General features: G+C 48.4%; 1 protein-coding gene and 1 pseudogene across 1 annotated transcript; both read left to right on the top strand.

The window, feature by feature from the left end:
• Window positions 1-1,821: 1,821 nt before the first annotated feature.
• Window positions 1,822-4,183, top strand: LOC149356443 (uncharacterized). Its single transcript, XM_089576345.1, has 4 exons — window positions 1,822-2,641; window positions 2,720-2,795; window positions 3,170-3,349; window positions 4,068-4,183. The coding sequence occupies exons 1-4, from the start codon at window positions 2,315-2,317 to the stop codon at window positions 4,181-4,183; spliced, it is 699 nt and encodes a 232-aa protein (XP_089432471.1). The 5' UTR covers window positions 1,822-2,314.
• A 2,262-nt stretch (window positions 4,184-6,445) lies between these two features.
• On the top strand, window positions 6,446-11,246 carry LOC149356442 (uncharacterized; annotated as a pseudogene).
• Window positions 11,247-17,262: the final 6,016 nt, after the last annotated feature.

Below are 17,262 nucleotides of genomic sequence, written 5' to 3'. Positions count from 1 at the left end.
TCAATACCCTCGTCGGCAACCGCCAATTGTGGCGTGTGTTTCATACAATGGATCGCAAGCCGTCCGTCAAAGAATATGCCGAGAGTATTCGCCTTGCCCTTCGTCTTTGTCCAGATGAATTCACTTCGCAAGCTGCCCTTCAGTTCTTTCCAAATTATGATTGCTCACCTTCGCCTGTTCCAGTCAGTCCCAAACATGAGGCAGAGGATGAGATCACCTGCCTGTTCACCATGGCTGAGCTTATAGCTGCCATTGAAGACATCCGCCCTAACACTGCACCTGGTCATGACGGTGTACCTTATGCCTTATTCCGGAATCTGGAAGGTGAAGCATTGACTGCACTTCTCAAAATTTTTAACCAAATCTGGACATCCAGTGAAATGCCATCCGATTGGAAACATTCAGTGGTTGTACCGATACCAAAGCCCGGAAAACCACCCACAACTCTTGGAGCCCTACGACCGATTTCTCTAACCCCAACAATTTGTCAACTCTATGAAAAACTGCTTGCCACTCGAATCTCTTGGTGGCTCGACCATCATCAGAAAGATTCGTCTGCTCAAATTGGTTTCCGACCAGGATACGGCGCTGAGGATGGTCTTGACCGCTTTGCCAACGATGTGATACGTCGCTCACCTCACAGCCGTCTCGTTCGCACAGTCCTGGCAACAGACATCACGAAGGCCTATGACAACATTCTCCACGCAGCCATTCTCAACACTATGGCATCACTTGGCATGCCCTTGCAGCTTTGTCGAGCAATTCATGCATTTCTTTCGCAAAGAACATTTGCTATCCGCGTCAATGGTAAACCCACAGGCCACTTCATTTCTAATCGGGGTGTACCGCAGGGCTCAGTTTTAGCCCCAGTTCTATTTAACATCGCATTCATTCCTCTGATACACAGTCTCTCCACCCATCCTAATGTTCAGGTTCTAGCATATGCAGACGATATCACTCTCTGGTCCACAAATAGCTCCGCTCAGGTGCAGCAAGACTCCCTGCAAAATGCCCTCAATATCCTCCACAACTTTCTTGCCGACACTGGCCTCTCTCTCAACCTCTCCAAGTCTTGCTATGTCCATGTGGGCAATAAAGCTGGCCGCCGTACTTTCACATCCACTCCGTTCGTGCTCACTATTGACAATGTCTCACTTCCTGAGGTGGAACATACCAATGTTTTAGGCCTGCACGTTCATTCTTCAGGCAATGGCACGGCTTGGTTGTCAGCCACGCGCAAGAGTGCTATAAACACACTTGGCCTCATCCGCAGGATAGCCAATCGCTCTGGAGGTGCCCGTTCAGATACAGCTCGTCGACTTGTTCGTACTGTCTTTCAACCTCGGCTCCTATACCAGGCTCAGTTCCAACAACTTACTAAACGACAGTGGTCTACACTTGAAACACTCAACCACGAAGCCATGCGAGTCATTACTGGCCTACCCCGAGCAACTCCTATTTTCTGCTGCAGGAGTATGCGCAGCTCAACACACTGGAAGATTTAATTACCCAGAGACAAACAATTAGAGCACGGAAAGTTTCTCTTCGTCCGATGTTCGCACCTCAACCACCTCCATGGGATTACTGTCACATCATATCAAACAAGCCTGCTCTTCATAAGAAGTCGGAGTTCTGCTCACCGCCGTTACCACAAGGTTTTTCTACGCAACATGACGACTGCACTCTTTACACAGAGGTCGTCATAACCCCAACAGGAGGATCAACTGCTTTTATAAGACCGACACACCCTCAACTCTACGGCCGACAAACCTACTCTACTGACACTTCATGATTTCTTTGGAGCTGCAAGCAATATTAAAGGGGTGGAGACACCAAATTTTGAGGCTATAAAAAGCCTGTTATTGGATTCCTCTGTACACAAGGGCACTCACAGCCAGATATTGGACACAACAAACGTTTAAAAGATATTTTAATTCGGTACCAAAGATTACCTAAATGCTCACTCTCACAATGTATGCCCATCGCTAGCGCAATCAACGCTGACGTCACAACAGGGGAAATATAACAGAAGTTTAGTGACGTCACATCAAAATATTGTGACGTAGATGAGCGGGACACAGCTAGCACAGCCGCAGCCATGAGGCACGAGTGACGAGCCGCGTGAGCGCAGCTGACGCACCAGCGAGCTTCATTTGCTGCGAGCCGCCACTCGTTCGGTTATTTTCTGAACTTATTCCCGAACTAGCCAGGCTTACTGGAATTTCGCAAAGTGCTTCGCATCCTCACGCGAACCAGCGAAGGCGATATTAGCGTGCGATCGTGCTCGTGTTGGGACAACCGGACAACGACCGTCATGCCTTTGAATTACTGTGCGGTGGACTTCTGCTCCAGCAAATCCGGAGACCCTGTGAGTTTTCACAAGTTCCCCCGGGACGATGCGCTAAGAAACGCCTGGATAGACTTTGTTCGGGCTACTGGGCGGCACTATTGGACGCCGGGGAGATCGAGCCTGCTTTGCTCTCTGCACTTCTGCTCGGACTCGTACGAGCACAAGTATGCGGCCAATTTCGGAATTCCGAAGAAGCGTTGTCTCATGCCCGGTGCCGTGCCGATGGTGTATCCCACTGCTGCACAACGTCTCCTACTGCCTGTAAGCGGAGCAACAGCGCCAAAGCGTCAGGTTTGTATTACATCCGATTGTCTGCGGGCACCTTCATTGAGAGCGGCGGTAATGCTGGCGTATTGATGTTTTGCGCAGTGTGTAGCTGAGGGTGGCAGCGATGATGGTGGTCTCTGCGAGGAAGCGGCCATGGAAGAGCAATCTTCGAGCGCAGGTATTACTTTTCCGCAGATCAGTTTCGTTGTAAGCGTCAATCGCACTGTTATGTTCACTGTCGAAAAATGGAAGTCAAAATCATAGAGACGGTCGTTGTTAACAAGTACGATTACCGATTCACCTACGTCGGCTAGACCACTTACAGAATAGTGCTGTGTCATTAATCTTAAAACTTATTGGCATGTTCAATGTGGCTCATGTGTGATTTGATGGGAAATATGGATGGAATTATCTGTACTCATGGAAATGAGTGAACAGTGCGCCTGATGGACCAATCACTAACGTGATAGTTGGAGGCATGTCACATACGGTGTGTGCTTTGTGTGTAAAACTTGCCTTCAAGACTTCTCTGATAATCATATTTTGGTCCAGCACTTGGTCATCATCTGGACATATCACCACCACGCGGAGCCACAGCGGGCATTGAGTGCAGTACACGCGATGCCCAGACTGAGTGCACTGTGCAAGTGTCAGTGAAGGCGACACAAGCTACAGTGCGTCCAGAAATGAAAAGTATTGGTGTGCAGACAGACAGTGCAACCCGGACTGTGGGTGAGTATGAAATCTCTCCGGGAAAATCTGGCGGTGGCTGTGTGTTGTATACTACTTTTGCTCCTGACAGTACACATCTTCTTGTTTCTACTTTAATTCCATAATGTGTGCAAGAGAAGTATCAAGGGATGTGGACAATTTATTTCTGAATAGCTTTGGCCAGGGAGTGTGATTTAGTCGATTTTTTGAACAATCTGTGAACTGATGACTTTGATGGTAGGTTTTTTTATTGTAATGTGGCCATAGAGAGTACTGTTTTAGTGTGCAGTTCTCTCAAGCAACAGGCTTAGTGCAGATGTTTCTTTTCGCTGTGGAAAACTTTTTTTATAAGCAAGTGTTAAAGAAGTAGCACCACAACTGTAAAGTCATAAAATTTATTACCGTGAACTCTCCAGTATGTGGCAAGTAGCCTTGAGAGCTACTTGTGGCGATATGCGACGGCTGCTTTCTGCAACTTGATGGAAAGGGTAATGCCGCCTTGCCTGCTTCTGGCGAGCTGTGAGACACACCTCCCTTTCCACTCTGTTTATGAAAGCGGCTGCCACATATCACCACAAGTAGGGTTCGAGGCTATCTGTCACGCACTCCCATGTTCACGCTCATAAATTTCATGACTGTACTTGTTGCAAAATGCACGCTTTTCACAGAGCTGTTGTGCTCCTGCATTCTTCAGTATCAACATGTGCACATCCATAGCCCGCCTAACCTTCGATTCCAGAATGTCAAACCGAGTGTGATTTTGCGGACATTGTGCTCTCGGAGAACCAACAGCCGAGGTGCTCAACCCCACAGCCACCAACACCAGAGCCACCGGAAATTGTCACTGACTTTTGAGGATGACCCAATGGACATTACGCATGAGCCATCTTTGGAGAATTCGGCAGCGTAAGTGTGCCTCATGGCTCGAAGCTGATTTTTCTTTCCATGCATGGCTTACAGAATGCAAAATTTTTGGTCAAAATAGGTAGTTTAACTGTAAAAGTTTTTCGAGATATTCACTTCAGAAAGTTAATTTTCAAGTAGTACCTCTTAAAAACCTTGACATCTGAAGGAAAGGTGTGAAAGATGCTGCATGGAAACAAAGCAATTGTGTTAAATGGAACATACATTTGCTTTACAGTTCTCTTGTTGAACCACGTCCTCGCAAAATCATTGTGTTCGAGGAAAGCCTCCTGGACCTTGTGAAGTTTTGCAGGAAATGCCACCTTCCTGCACAATCATCAGTAGAGGTATGGAAATACTTTTTGTCTTTTAGAGCAAACAGCAAGCTTTTCTGGAATGGACCTTTTTTGAGGGATGTCCTGTGTATGCGGCACACCTCTTCTCCCATCCATCATTGTTGTCACCCATGCCGTCCGTAAATGGGAAAGAGTTATGAAGCAAAATCTTCACTACGGGACTTCGTGCTTCGATCACTAGGTGCCCAGTTTTGACCTTCACCTGAGTTAGACGTCAGACTATGAAAAAGCGAGTGTTCATGAAAGCTGAGCGCGCATTTCTCTCAGACATCAGAGCTGGTCGGGTGTAAGAGTGTCGGTGCTCGCGACAAACTCTTGCTGCTCAGGAAGGCATTGACTAACGAGGGGGACTCTAGACCAAGCACGCTTCAGGGCACGTAGCAGACAAGCACTTCCTCAGACTTGAAGGCTTTTTGTATTGTGATGATTGGCAGGACGTTCTTGGCCGAGTAATCACACTTTGCAAAAAGTACAGTCATGTCCTCAGCGTTAGCGAGCAGTGTTCGCACCTTCTCGAACTTTTCACCTTTAGCTGTGGTCTCCGCGAATTGTTCGATTACTTTCCAGTAAGCAAGAACATCAGTGAGTGCTTGAAAAAATAGTACCTGCGCATGGGAATCACTGTGGCCAGTTGCTGAACTGGTAATCCAAGGGACGTGCAGGCAGCATGAAATTCACGGCATGCCCCCCTGGAGCCTGTAAGCATTGCTGGTACATGAACAGCCAGTTCTCTCACAGCACTGAAAGATGGCATCTTCATAGACTCCATCACAACAACGTTCAAAAGATGACAAATTTCTCTTATGGGCACCGCGACCAATTCTCATCATGACTCGTTAAGTTCGGCAGTCATTTCCTGCATATACAATGCAGAGTCGAAGACTATCGCTGAAGCACTGCTACTTTGGATTTTTAACTGTAATTATGGTAAAGGTACTGGAAGGGAATTCGGTGTAGGGAATATGGTTTCTGCAGAAAGGAATGACCCCAAGGACAGTTCAGTGGGGCTGTGTTCCAGGTTGAGAAAAAAAGTAGTGTAGAACATTTCTTCATGTGAAAATGCCATTTTGTTTTTCAAGGTCAGTTAAAATTTGGGGTTTTTCTGTTTTCCACTTCAAACGAAAATGCCTCGAGGCTCATATTTTATGGTTTATCAGTAAATACCAAAAGTATGGAATCCTACTGCTTTTCCTCCTAATGCAGTAGACACTCCAGTCACGCCGTATCACCTCACGCCTTTGCCTGCTCTTCAGCTTTTTCTGCCATCCGACGTCAAGGCATCCCCTGATGAAACCCCTGATCAGAATTTCCAGTCACCTTAGCCGCAGCCACCCCATAGCCAGCATCAAGAGCGTTCTTTAGCGATGAAAGTTTTTTTCCCAATGCAATAACCCTCTGGAATGCCTCACGCAATGACACAGTCCTTTTATGCAATGATTACAAACCATTTTGTCCGCCTCACTATGAATCATTCAACGACTTTCACTTGTGCAAACTGCTGCACATGCATTTTTTCAGTATTTTGCTCGTCCTTTATCTGTCATTCCGTGGTCCTCTTCATGTTATTTTTTTAGTGCTTACAGTTTGCAGTGTTGTGTTCATTGTGCGTGTGTTTTTCTTATGCATGTATTTACACCAGTTGTACCCCTTACTTATATAATGCTGTGGGGCCTTTATGGATAAAATAAATGAAATGAAACAGGAGGTGCAGCCCTTAAATTTTGGCACATATAGGGTACTGAATAGGTCCGTTTTCTTTCTTGCGCAGGTTTCTGGCTCCCTCGCTGTGGTCACGTCCACATGCCAAGATGGCCATGTTTTGAGATGGCACAGCCAGCCAAAGAGGAGGCGCTTTGCCATGGGGAACCTTGCTCTGGCCGCTGCAATTTTATCCACAGGCGCAAGCCCAACACAAGTACTGCGGCTCTTCAAGAGTGCTGGAATTGCATGCTTTAGTAAGCGCACATACGATCGCCTGCAAAGGGACATTTTGATTCCTGCTGTGCACAAGGTGAGCATGGTTTTTCTGGAAATGTTTCTGTGTCAACCAATACATCCTAAACACTAAGATGGGCATGTGACTAATTATGAAAATAAATTTCTGAAGTGAGTCAACGCCCAGTCCTGATAAAATGGACAATCCTACGTAGTACTACCATACCGATTAGTGCATTTGTATTGTTAAATGCATTGCTTCAACATTCTCGCTTCGTTTCCTTTTTTTTGCCTTACTTCTGGGCCTGCAACACTCTCTATATATTTATTATATATATAATTTTATTTCAGCTGTGGGAACGTGAACAGCAGTCTTTGGTGAACTGTGTGAGCAGGACTGGAGCCCAGTTGGCAGGTGACAGCCGCGCAGATTCCCCTGGCTACAGTGCTAAATACGGCACATACTCACTGCTGGACACTTCATTGAATCGTATAATTGACATGCAACTTGTACAGGTAAGAGCTCTTTTTGGTTTTCACACGTACAGTATGTTGGCTCCGATCAGATTAATTTTTTCTTTCCCTCGACCTCCCGTTGCAGTCCAATGAAGTTTCCAGCAGTGGTGCCATGGAATTAGAAGGCCTCAAGAGGGCACTGAAGGGCCTTGATGACAACAATGTCCGTGTGCTCGAGATAGTCACCGACAGGCACACTCAGGTGCGCAGCCACATGCGACAGCACCGGCCAGATATTCCCCACTACATTGATGCTTGGCATGTTGCTAAAGGTTAGCAGGGCTTTTTTCTTCTTCTCAGCGCTGGAAAATTGTTCGTGCCATATTTAGGCATAGCTAATGTTGCTCACAAAACCTCTCATCAGTATTTTTCATCCCTGTTTTTTCGAACGAGTTGCTTTGCTGCCACCATGAACCATATCAAGCCAGCCAGCAGATGAGAGAGAGGTTGTTATATTAGCAAAGTAGGGAGCTTTTACAGGCATAAGTGCTCCTTCCTTATTGTTCTATCTACAACCACTGTCTTGTAAACTGCAAAATGGGCAGCCCTACAGCTACAAAAGAGTACAGAGGTGAGCACACTTGTCTAGAGGGAAGCTTGAGCCGAGCTCTGCACCAGAAAGAAATGGAAATTTTAAAGTATAAACTGAGTTTTAGAAATAACCCTTGTACTTGAAGCACAGCCAGAGAGATAAAAACCGTTCAGTCACATGCCCTTATTGTCTAGCCAAACAGATGAAATAAAATCTTTGTTCATTTGCTACACTGTACACTGCTCGAACGCTCCAGACAAGTGTGCTTACCTCTATGCATCTACAATTTCTGATCGCTGCAGACTTAGCCCTGCTGTTCAGTGCATGTAGAGTGGTCATATTGTGCATACATATTGTATGCGTATATCGTATGTTCATTTTCAGGTCTGTACTGTTCTAGCGCTAAAATCCCTGGTCCCATATTTCGCCAGTGTTAGTCTATGGCATCTGGCAGGCTAAAGGCAGCCTGCTTGCAAGCCAGCCAGCCAGACAGTATCCTATCTAAGATATCGCCGACGTTTGTCTGAAACCTCTGGCAGACTGGTGGCAGGAAGGCAGGCTGCCTTGGGTGGGTTTTGGTTCTTAACCAGGAAAAGCAGTCCTAGCGCACCTAATTGACATTTGGTCACGTATGTAGATTGGCTGCCATTTTTTGTCCGTGCACGGTGCTATTGACTGCATTATTTTTTAGAGTATAAATCAAAGTAGTGTACTCAACATTTCACAAGACTACCTCTCAATTGCATGATGGCTTTTTCAGTGATGGGCAGAATAGTTGCCTAGTTTCCTAATTTCTTTTTTTTACTCCAGGGCTGAAAAAGAAGCTGCACGCTGTCTCCCGGGCACGAGGCTGTGGTGTGATAGAAGAGTGGCTGACTTCTATCATCAATCACCTCTACTTTTCCGTGAAGATTGCTGCTAGGAGACAACAGACTGCTGCAGAAAGGGGCGAGCTCGCGGTAGCCATCTGGCGGTCACTCCTCAACCACGTGCAGAACAAGCACTGTGGCCACAGTGAGGAGTATGCCAACTGCTAGCATGGAGACCTCTTACCCAGGAAGTGGATTTTTTCAGGTACTTCTATCGAACCTGTTAACTTGCCATTTGTATCAAAGGGATATCTTTCAGTGTTATTACGCAGGACGAATAACTCTTATCAGTCACTAATGACACTTTCAAACTTGATGATAGTTCGGTTGATGCATTGAAAGCAAGAAGAGTGCATGCCTGCTCATTGCTCTACTCTTCATTATTTATTGTTACACTAACCCTTCAGAAGGTTTCTTCTTGCATTTATGTTGTATCCTTGAATTTTATGCCGCCAGGTACTGATGCCTTTGAGAAGCTGCGTGGCGTGGTTGAAAACCATCGCCTGCTTGCGGATATCAAGCAGGTGTCACCAGCTTGCCAAACTTCAAGTCTGGAGTCATTCCATTCCCTACTGAATCGGTTTGCTCCAAAGAGTTACACATTTTCCTTTCATGGAATGCTCGCAAGGTATGAAGATATCAGTTTCTTCATATGCGCCTCAACAGTACATTGGTGCAATTGTGTGCTAAATATCATAAACCGCCAGACTTGTGTGATCAGTGCACCTGCATTGCTGTACAAGTCAACACTTTGTTGTTCATGCATAGAGCTATCACTATCTATTTACCAAAGTTAGGGCGGACAGTATACACAAGATTTCTCATTGTGAAATTTGCAATCGTGGAAGTTGGTGTAGCTGTATATGAAATTAGTGCAACTCCATGTGACCGCAAGTTGGAAAATGCGACTAGGTATTCTGTACTGCACTTTTTCTTGGGTTTGCTACTGTGCCGATAACCCCCTTGCTTCATGGAATTCTTTTGGCTTCCCCTTTAACAATAAAGGACTTTCAATTTCATTGAATTCTGGAATAACATTCTCGCATGAATACCTGCAGTGACAGTCATGTCTGTTATAAAGAAGTCATAGAGATACTGCTTTACAGCACTACGAGGGTGATGAAAGAGTGAGAAGTGATTACTGAGAAACATGTTTTGTTCAAGATGCACCGATGCTGCAATAAGTTTATGGTCATGTGCAGCAGTAAAGCAACACACAAAAGAAAAAATTGGCTGGGATTTAGGACAGAAATGCACCGGGCTGAGGCACACAGCTCCGGGCTCTCCACAATGTATGATAAAGCATTTCATCGTGTTTTCCAAAAAAAGTGTTCAAAGGTTTGCTCTCCTTGCAGCGTGCATGTAGGCATGCTTTTTGCAAAACTCGGTGTAAAGTATCTTCTCCTTAGCAGTTGTGTAGGTTGTGGTGTGCACTTTTGATATTCGGCATCTCTTTGCACAGGTCAGAACTGGCTGCTCTGCACTACAACGAGAATGCGGACAGGGTGCAACGCAGGACTGCCATGGGAAGGCGTCAGTGGGCAGTGCCCAAAGCCAGGAAAGGCAACCCAGTGGCATGCCCAGTCAAAGAGCCTGCAACTTTTGGTGCGTATACAACTGCAGGAGGAAGGCAAAACTTGAATGCCTACAGTTAATACAGCATATCTAGCCCACTTTTTGCTGCAGATGCGTGCACCAAAGATTATACGAAAAATGATATTGCTTGCACTAGTAGCCTTGAAGCAGTTGTGGAATGCACAAGCTGCTTCCAGCGTTACTGTACACCAGGAGGGACCACGCAGGTTGACACCAGCACGGGCTGTCGTATACCATTTTTTTTGTTGAACTTACTGCTGTGTATAAGTTGCAGCCATGTGTAAATGGCAGCTTCGCAGAAAAATACGCACATTATCGCACTAGTGTACAGGACACACCTGTTCGCACATTCAGTAAGCACTGTAAAGACGCATTGGGAGAACTTTTTCCAAGAGTTTGCAATAAAAATATATGCTTCTGGCAGCTGCAGTATGCAGACATTCCTCAAACTGTGGCCCGCATGCCTGCAGTCACCCTTTTTCGTAAGCTTCATTGAGCGCATAATGTTGACATTTCATGGATGACATTTTTAAAAACTTTTCTTTCCGATCATGGTTACTGGCCGTGGTAAAAAATATTGCTCAGTGTGGCGCCCACAGCTGAACACAACACTGTGCTATCATCATCTTTTTCAGAGACAATTTCACCTTACTCTAGACCAACCTATGGTTCACTGGGACTTTTGCAGCTCAGCTCTTTGCAAAGTGCAAGGTTTAAAGAGGTGCACTTACTTTTCAGTGACGTGTTTAGAAAAGCTGCTTCTGCCTTGCAGCAGCGTATTGTTTCTCCAGGATACCAGAGGAGAGCAGGAAGCTTCAGCGTCATGTATTTTCAACTTGTAACAGCAATTTGGGTACTTTTAAACTAAATACCTACACTCCTGCCTTGGGTACGTAAAGAAAGCAGAGAGACAGCAGGAGAAACCCCCATAATTTGTTTTTTGAATCAAGTTTGATGTGCTTTTTTTCATTGCTTTCTGTGTGCTTGGTGCAGGTTATGTTGGGCATCTGCTGGAAATTGTGAATGAGCTGGTGGACAGTGGGAGTTTTGGTGCATCGCATTTGACAACTTTGCCTTCACCACCGCCACCACTTACAAGCGCTTTTGGGGCAGTGGACAAGGCAGCGCTCGTGCGGAACCACCTTTCAAGGTTTGAGTCGGATGAAGGTCGAGCTAGGCGCATGGAACGCACCAGTGATGAGGCTGCATGATGAGCCACACACTGGCACATCCATGGTGGTGGCAATCTGTGCCAGCAACTTCCCACAGGTTGTGTTGAGGAAGCTTGTTTATATTGTCACGTATCATTGTAGCGTCCGTCCGTTTGCGCAAGGCCGCACAAAAGGGGTGTTATCATTTTTGTTCGTGACACGAGAAGCGACCGGACTAATCTCGATTGATCACAGCCATGAACAGCTGCATCTACTTGTTTCTAGATTACTCTAGATGATCTCGACCTGTTATCTCGAAGTTTCCTTGCTGGCTTTAAATTGAACGATGCCGCGAGCAGTGGGCATTCGTAGTTCGACGATTGACGAGCACGCTTGTTGCTTACGCCGCGACCCAGTGATTCAGTTCTTTTGCGGGCGCAAGTCAGCCCAAATAAAGAGCTTCATTTGCAAGTATTTCCGGTGTCTTCCTGACCGCTGGACTGCCGTCACTACAACGTGACATCTGGTGGAGGTGCGGGGTAGCCTTCCATGTAACGGGCACCCCCTATAAGTCGTGATGCCAGCCCTCTGAGTCATCAACCGCAGGACCTGAGTCCAGTCCACCGCGCAAGCCGACGCCTGCAAGGGGTTGCACCTGAGTTCAGGATTCTGCCGGACCCTACCCGGAAGCGAAAGCCAGCAGAAACGTCTGCCATGAGCTTGCCCCAAACGATGACTCCAATCATTCTTCAGCAGCCTCGGGTGCCACCAACCTTCGACGCTTCGTCAGGCGCCGACCCCGAAGAATGGCTGGAATAGTTCGACCGTGTGGCTGTCTTCAACAACTGTGATGATGCTGCGAAACTTAGGTACGTCTTCTTCACCTTGGAAGGACCAGCAAGAATCTGGTTTGAGAATGAGGAAGCTAGTCTTATGGATTGGGAAACCTTGAAGGAGCAGCTTCTCAAGACTTTCACAAACGTCGTGAGAAAGGAGAGAGCCCAGCAGCTGCTACAGTCTCGCATACAACATCCAAACGAGACCATTGGAGTATACACTGAGGAGATGAAGCGTCTCTTCCGGCGTGCCGACTCGAGCATGAAGGAAGAAGAAAAGGTCAAGGTGCTTATGCGAGGAGTTAAAGAGCAACTCTTTGCGGGCCTCGTACGGAACCCACCGAAAACCGTCGCGGAATTAGTCGAAGAGGCATCCACGATGGAAAAAACTCTTGATGCCCGAGCCCGCCAGTATGACCGCCAGCAGCGCATTTTGTCAGCAAGCTGCCTGGACACCGCTAACAACAATGACCGGCGGGAGGTTATACGTCAAGTTGTGCGTGAAGAGCTCCGACGATTGCTGCCAATGGGAACGCAGCCGCAGCTTACTTCGCTCAGTGACGTCATCCGGGGTGAAGTTCAGCAGGCCTTGGGAGTGACGCCATCATCCACGCAGCCTCTGCAGCCCCCAGCCATGACTTACACCGCAGCAGTGCGCCATCCTGCACCTCGACGACGGGACCCAAGCCCCTATCGCTCACAGCCAGCTGCATTGGACCGCCGCCCTCTCGCCCCAACCCGCCCGTCCTACGAGCGCCGCACACAGACGAGGAAATGCGACGAGTGGAGAACTCCCGACCAGCGCCGTCCACTATGCTTCCACTGTGGCGAAGCTGGTCACAGTCTCCGGCACTGCCCATACAGAAGACTGGGCATCCGAGGGTTCTCTTACGACGCTCCACAACCCCGACCTGGCCAGCGACCAGCCGAAATCGAGGAGTTTTTTGCGTCGGGAAGGATGCTCATCGCCGAGCCGCCTATCACGTTCCCCGTCGCCATCTTCACCGCGCTTTGTATCTCCTAACCGAGGTTACGCGGTGCGTGGGCGCTCCCACAGCCCCCGAAGGTTAAACTGAATAAAGCAGCCTCTGGAGGTGAGGTTGCTTCTAAGCGCAAGGGCAAAGATCCTCCACCGACGACACCTCCGACGGCAACTTCGATGACAACACCGACGACGACGCGGCCAGACTTGACGCCTTTACCGCTGCCCATAGAAGTAACGTTGGAGTACGCCCACCGCAGCCTCACTACCCGACGAAGCCGAGATCGTACACCGAAGACCACGTGTAGCACGAAAATGCGAACAAGTGACCTTGAAGTTACGGTCGACGGTCACGCGGTTACTGCTTTGGTCGACACAGGAGCTGACTACTCCGTCATGAGCGGGCCATTCGCTGTCCGACTCAGGAAAGTGACAACTTGGGATGGCCCGCTGATCCGCACTGCAGGTGGTAACCTTACTACGCCGTCAGGACGCTGCACCGCGAGAGTTACAGTAAATGGGCGAACCTATGCTACAACCTTCCTGGTCCTGCAGAAATGCTCGCGAGACGTGATTTTGGGAATGGACTACCTGAATGAACATCGGGCGATCATCGACCACTAGAAGCGGCGAGTGGTGTCGGCACGGAGGCCACCTGCTTATCCTTCATTCGTGACCACACTTCTAGCCTCCAATTTCTTGTGGACACCGGGGCAGAGGTGAGCGTTTTGCCTCGCACCCTTACATCGTCACCCTCCACCATTCTGGCCCACAGCTCCAAGCTGCCAATCTCACCCCACCGCTATGTATGGAGGACATGCCCTCGCACTAAATTTGGGCCTCCGACGTGTATTTTGGTGAGTTTTCCTGGTTGCGGACGTGTGCAATTCAATCCTATGGGCTCATTTCCTGTGCCACTACAATGTGCTGGTCAACATGCACTGCAAGCGTCTCGTGGACGTCATGACGAACCTCACTGTTCAGGACCTCTATCTTCGAGGACCGCTTGCCTCTATGCCCAGCATACCCCAGTCGGCCTTTGAGACCATCCTGGACAAATACCCATCCCTGCTCTGCCCATCCTACTTCTTACTGCCCGTCCAGCACCAGGTCACGCACCACATTGGGACCACCGGCCTGCCTGCACACGCTTGACCTCGGCGCCTTGCTCCAGACCGGTTCCAGATTGCCCGCAACAAGTTTGAGCCCATGCTTGAACTCAGCATTATCCGACCCTCCCCTAGCCCCTGAGCATCACCTCTTCACATGGTACTGAAGAAATCACCGGGGGCTGGCAGCCATGTGGTGGTTATCACGCTCTCAACAACGCAACAGTTCCGGACCGTTACCCATACCTCACATCTCGGATTTCACAGCATTGTTGTATGGCGCCACCATTTTCTCTAAAATTTACCTGGTCAAAGCCTACCACCAAATCCCTGCGGAACCATCTGACGTACCCAAAACTGCCTTCATTACACCCTTCGGCCTTTTTGAATATATCCACATGCCCTTCAGCCTCTGTAACTCAGGACAAACATATCAACGCTTTGTGGACACCGTAATTCGGGGTCTTCCCTTCTGCATGTCTTACATCAATGATCTCCTGGTCTTCAGCGGCAATGCTGAACAGCACTTGCAACACCTCTGGCAGCTTTTCCAGCGTCTTTCTAAATATGGCCTCATCATCAACAGAGCCAAGTGTGGCTTTGGCAATTTGGAGCTCGACTTCCTCGGCCACCGCGTTCACCGTTCGAGTATCCGTCTTCTTCCATCAAAAGTCAAGGCCATTCAAGAATTGCCGCAGCCTACTTCAATTCACAAACTCCGTGAATTTCTTGGTCGTATCAGTTTTTATCGCCCATTTATCCCTCACTGTGCAGCCCTCCTCAAACAATTGATAGGCATGCTTCAAGGCAAGAAAGCCAAGTCTGCACAACTTATGTGGTCTTCCGCCGCTCTAGAGTCTTTTGAAGTTGCCAAAGTGAAGCTATCCAGTGTCGCCCTCCTGGCCCATCCTCGTCCTGATGCACCCCTACACCTCATGACCGACACCGGCGTTGGAGTTACAGACACTGGCGTTGGACACCGGCGTTCAAGTTGTACTTCACCAGCTCGTGGATGGTGCCTGGAGCCCTCTATCCTTTCTCTCCCGGAAGTTTTCCCCTGCTGAAAGGTGCTAGAGTACATTTGGCTGTGAGCTTTTAGCCATCTGCATGTCCGTTCGGCATTTCAAGCACTTCCTGGAAGGTCGGCAGTTCCACATTGTCACCAACCATAAGCCACTCACTTTTGCCACCAAGTCGGAGAGCAGTAAATTTCCGCCACGTGAAATCCGCCATTTCTTGTACGTGACGGAATTCATGACAGATATCAGACATGTGCAAGGCCTTGACAACGCCCCGGCTGATGCACTGTCACTGCTTCCCTCACTTCTGCCACCTCGTCAGCCAACCTCGACTTTGCCGCTCTCACCACAGCACAGCACCAGGATGCGGAAATTAAGGACCTTCTCAAGGGCCCCAGCTGATTGGCTCTTCGTGAAGTTCTCCTCCCTTCGTGCCCCGTGCCCATCATTTGCGACACAGCGACAGGCACTCCCCGCCTGTTGGCCCCTTTGCGTTTCGTCACCTTGTTTTCAAAGCCCTACACAGCCTCTCCCATCCTGGATTTCGTGCCACGCAGCATCTCATTATGCAATGCATTATGCCTGGCATCAACAAAGACATGCGCTCCTGGGCCCGTACTTGCCTAGCACGTCAACAGTCTAAAGCACAGTGACACACGACATCTCCTTTCGACTTGGTCCCTCCGCCATCAGCACGTTTCGACAGTGGCCACATCGATATCTTGAGCCCTCGGCCACCTTCTACTGGATATTCCTATCTGCTTACGTGCATTGACCGTTTCACTCGCTGGCCTGAAGCTTTCCCTCTCCCCGATTCTACCTGTGGCACCATCGCCAGAACATTCGTCGCCGGCTGGGTGTCATGATACGGGGTTCCCTAGACTGTCACCGCTGACCGTGGCCTCCAATTTGAGTCTTCCCTTTTCAAGAATCTCATGGATCTACCCGGAACGTCTCAAATTCACACTACTGCTTACCATCCTATCGCCAACGGCATGATTGAAAAGTTCCGCCATTTGCTAAAGACAGCCCTCAAAGCACAACTGGATACTACTCACTGGTTGGAGTAGTATCCTGTAGAGTAGCGTCCTGGTTGGACCCCCTCCTCGCTCATTGAACCTTGGCACTACTGCCAATAAATCAGCCGATGTTTGCCCAGCCTCATATTGGTTGATGCGACAGTTTCATCCAGGAAACCAGGACACTGTGGGTGGTGATGTTTTTCAACTCCTATAATGGTTTGGTTTATGGGTCCCAAAGCGCCTCAGGCTATGAGGGACGCCGTAGAGAAGGGCTCCAGAAATTTCGACCACCTGGGGTTCTTTAACGTGCACTGACATCGCACAGCACACGGGCCTCTAGAATTACGCCTCCATTGAAATGCGACCGCTGCGTCCAGGATTGAACCCGCATCTTTTGGGTCAGCAGCCAAGCGCCGTAGCCACTGTGCTGCTGCAGCGGCTCTCCACTCCTATAATGCGCCCACGGAACGATTATTCTTATGCACACTGAGGATGGAGGGCACAGGCATGGCTATGACGAAAGGTGTCGTGCCATATGCAGCAGATGGACAAGGTGGCTGCTCAAGAAAGCAGTGATGCTGTCGAAACCTTGCAAAAGTGCAAGATAGGGAGGTGTTCGGTGCGTGACAAACTTTTGGGAGAATATTTAAGAATCTTGTATCCAAGTGCAATGTAGTCCCAGTACTTCTTGAACATATGCTATACTACTAAAATCATCCATCACCCACCAGCGATTTTATCAAGCTGTGGTCTTCTGGTGTGACCTTGGCAGGAAATGCGAAGAGGTTGAATGTGACGTGAGAGTTAAGGGCTCTGCAGAAAAAAAAAATGACATCCAGCTGGACAGATGGGGCAGGTGTTAGTCCTGGTTGTCCCTCTTGTGAATGTCTTTTGCACAACCACTAGCTTGGATGCTACAAAGCTACTTGCTGTGCAACATGTCCTGCTGTATATGGCACACATGCCAGCTCTTGTTGCTTGCTTTTTATCAGCCTCATAGTTTGTGCCTATGTTACTATTTGCTTTGTCATTTTTTTGTTTTGTGCATTGCCGCCAAGGGGTATCGAGCTATCAGTCAGTATTTAATGTTACAGATGTTTGTTTGCGT

The sequence above is a fragment of the Amblyomma mixtum genome, chromosome 3, assembly GCF_055824585.1.
Source record: "Amblyomma mixtum isolate Tamu chromosome 3, ASM5582458v1, whole genome shotgun sequence".
Taxonomy (NCBI): Eukaryota; Metazoa; Arthropoda; class Arachnida; order Ixodida; family Ixodidae; genus Amblyomma; species Amblyomma mixtum.
Note: the sequence above shows the minus strand (reverse complement) of the source record. Positions and strands in the feature narration are given on the sequence as shown.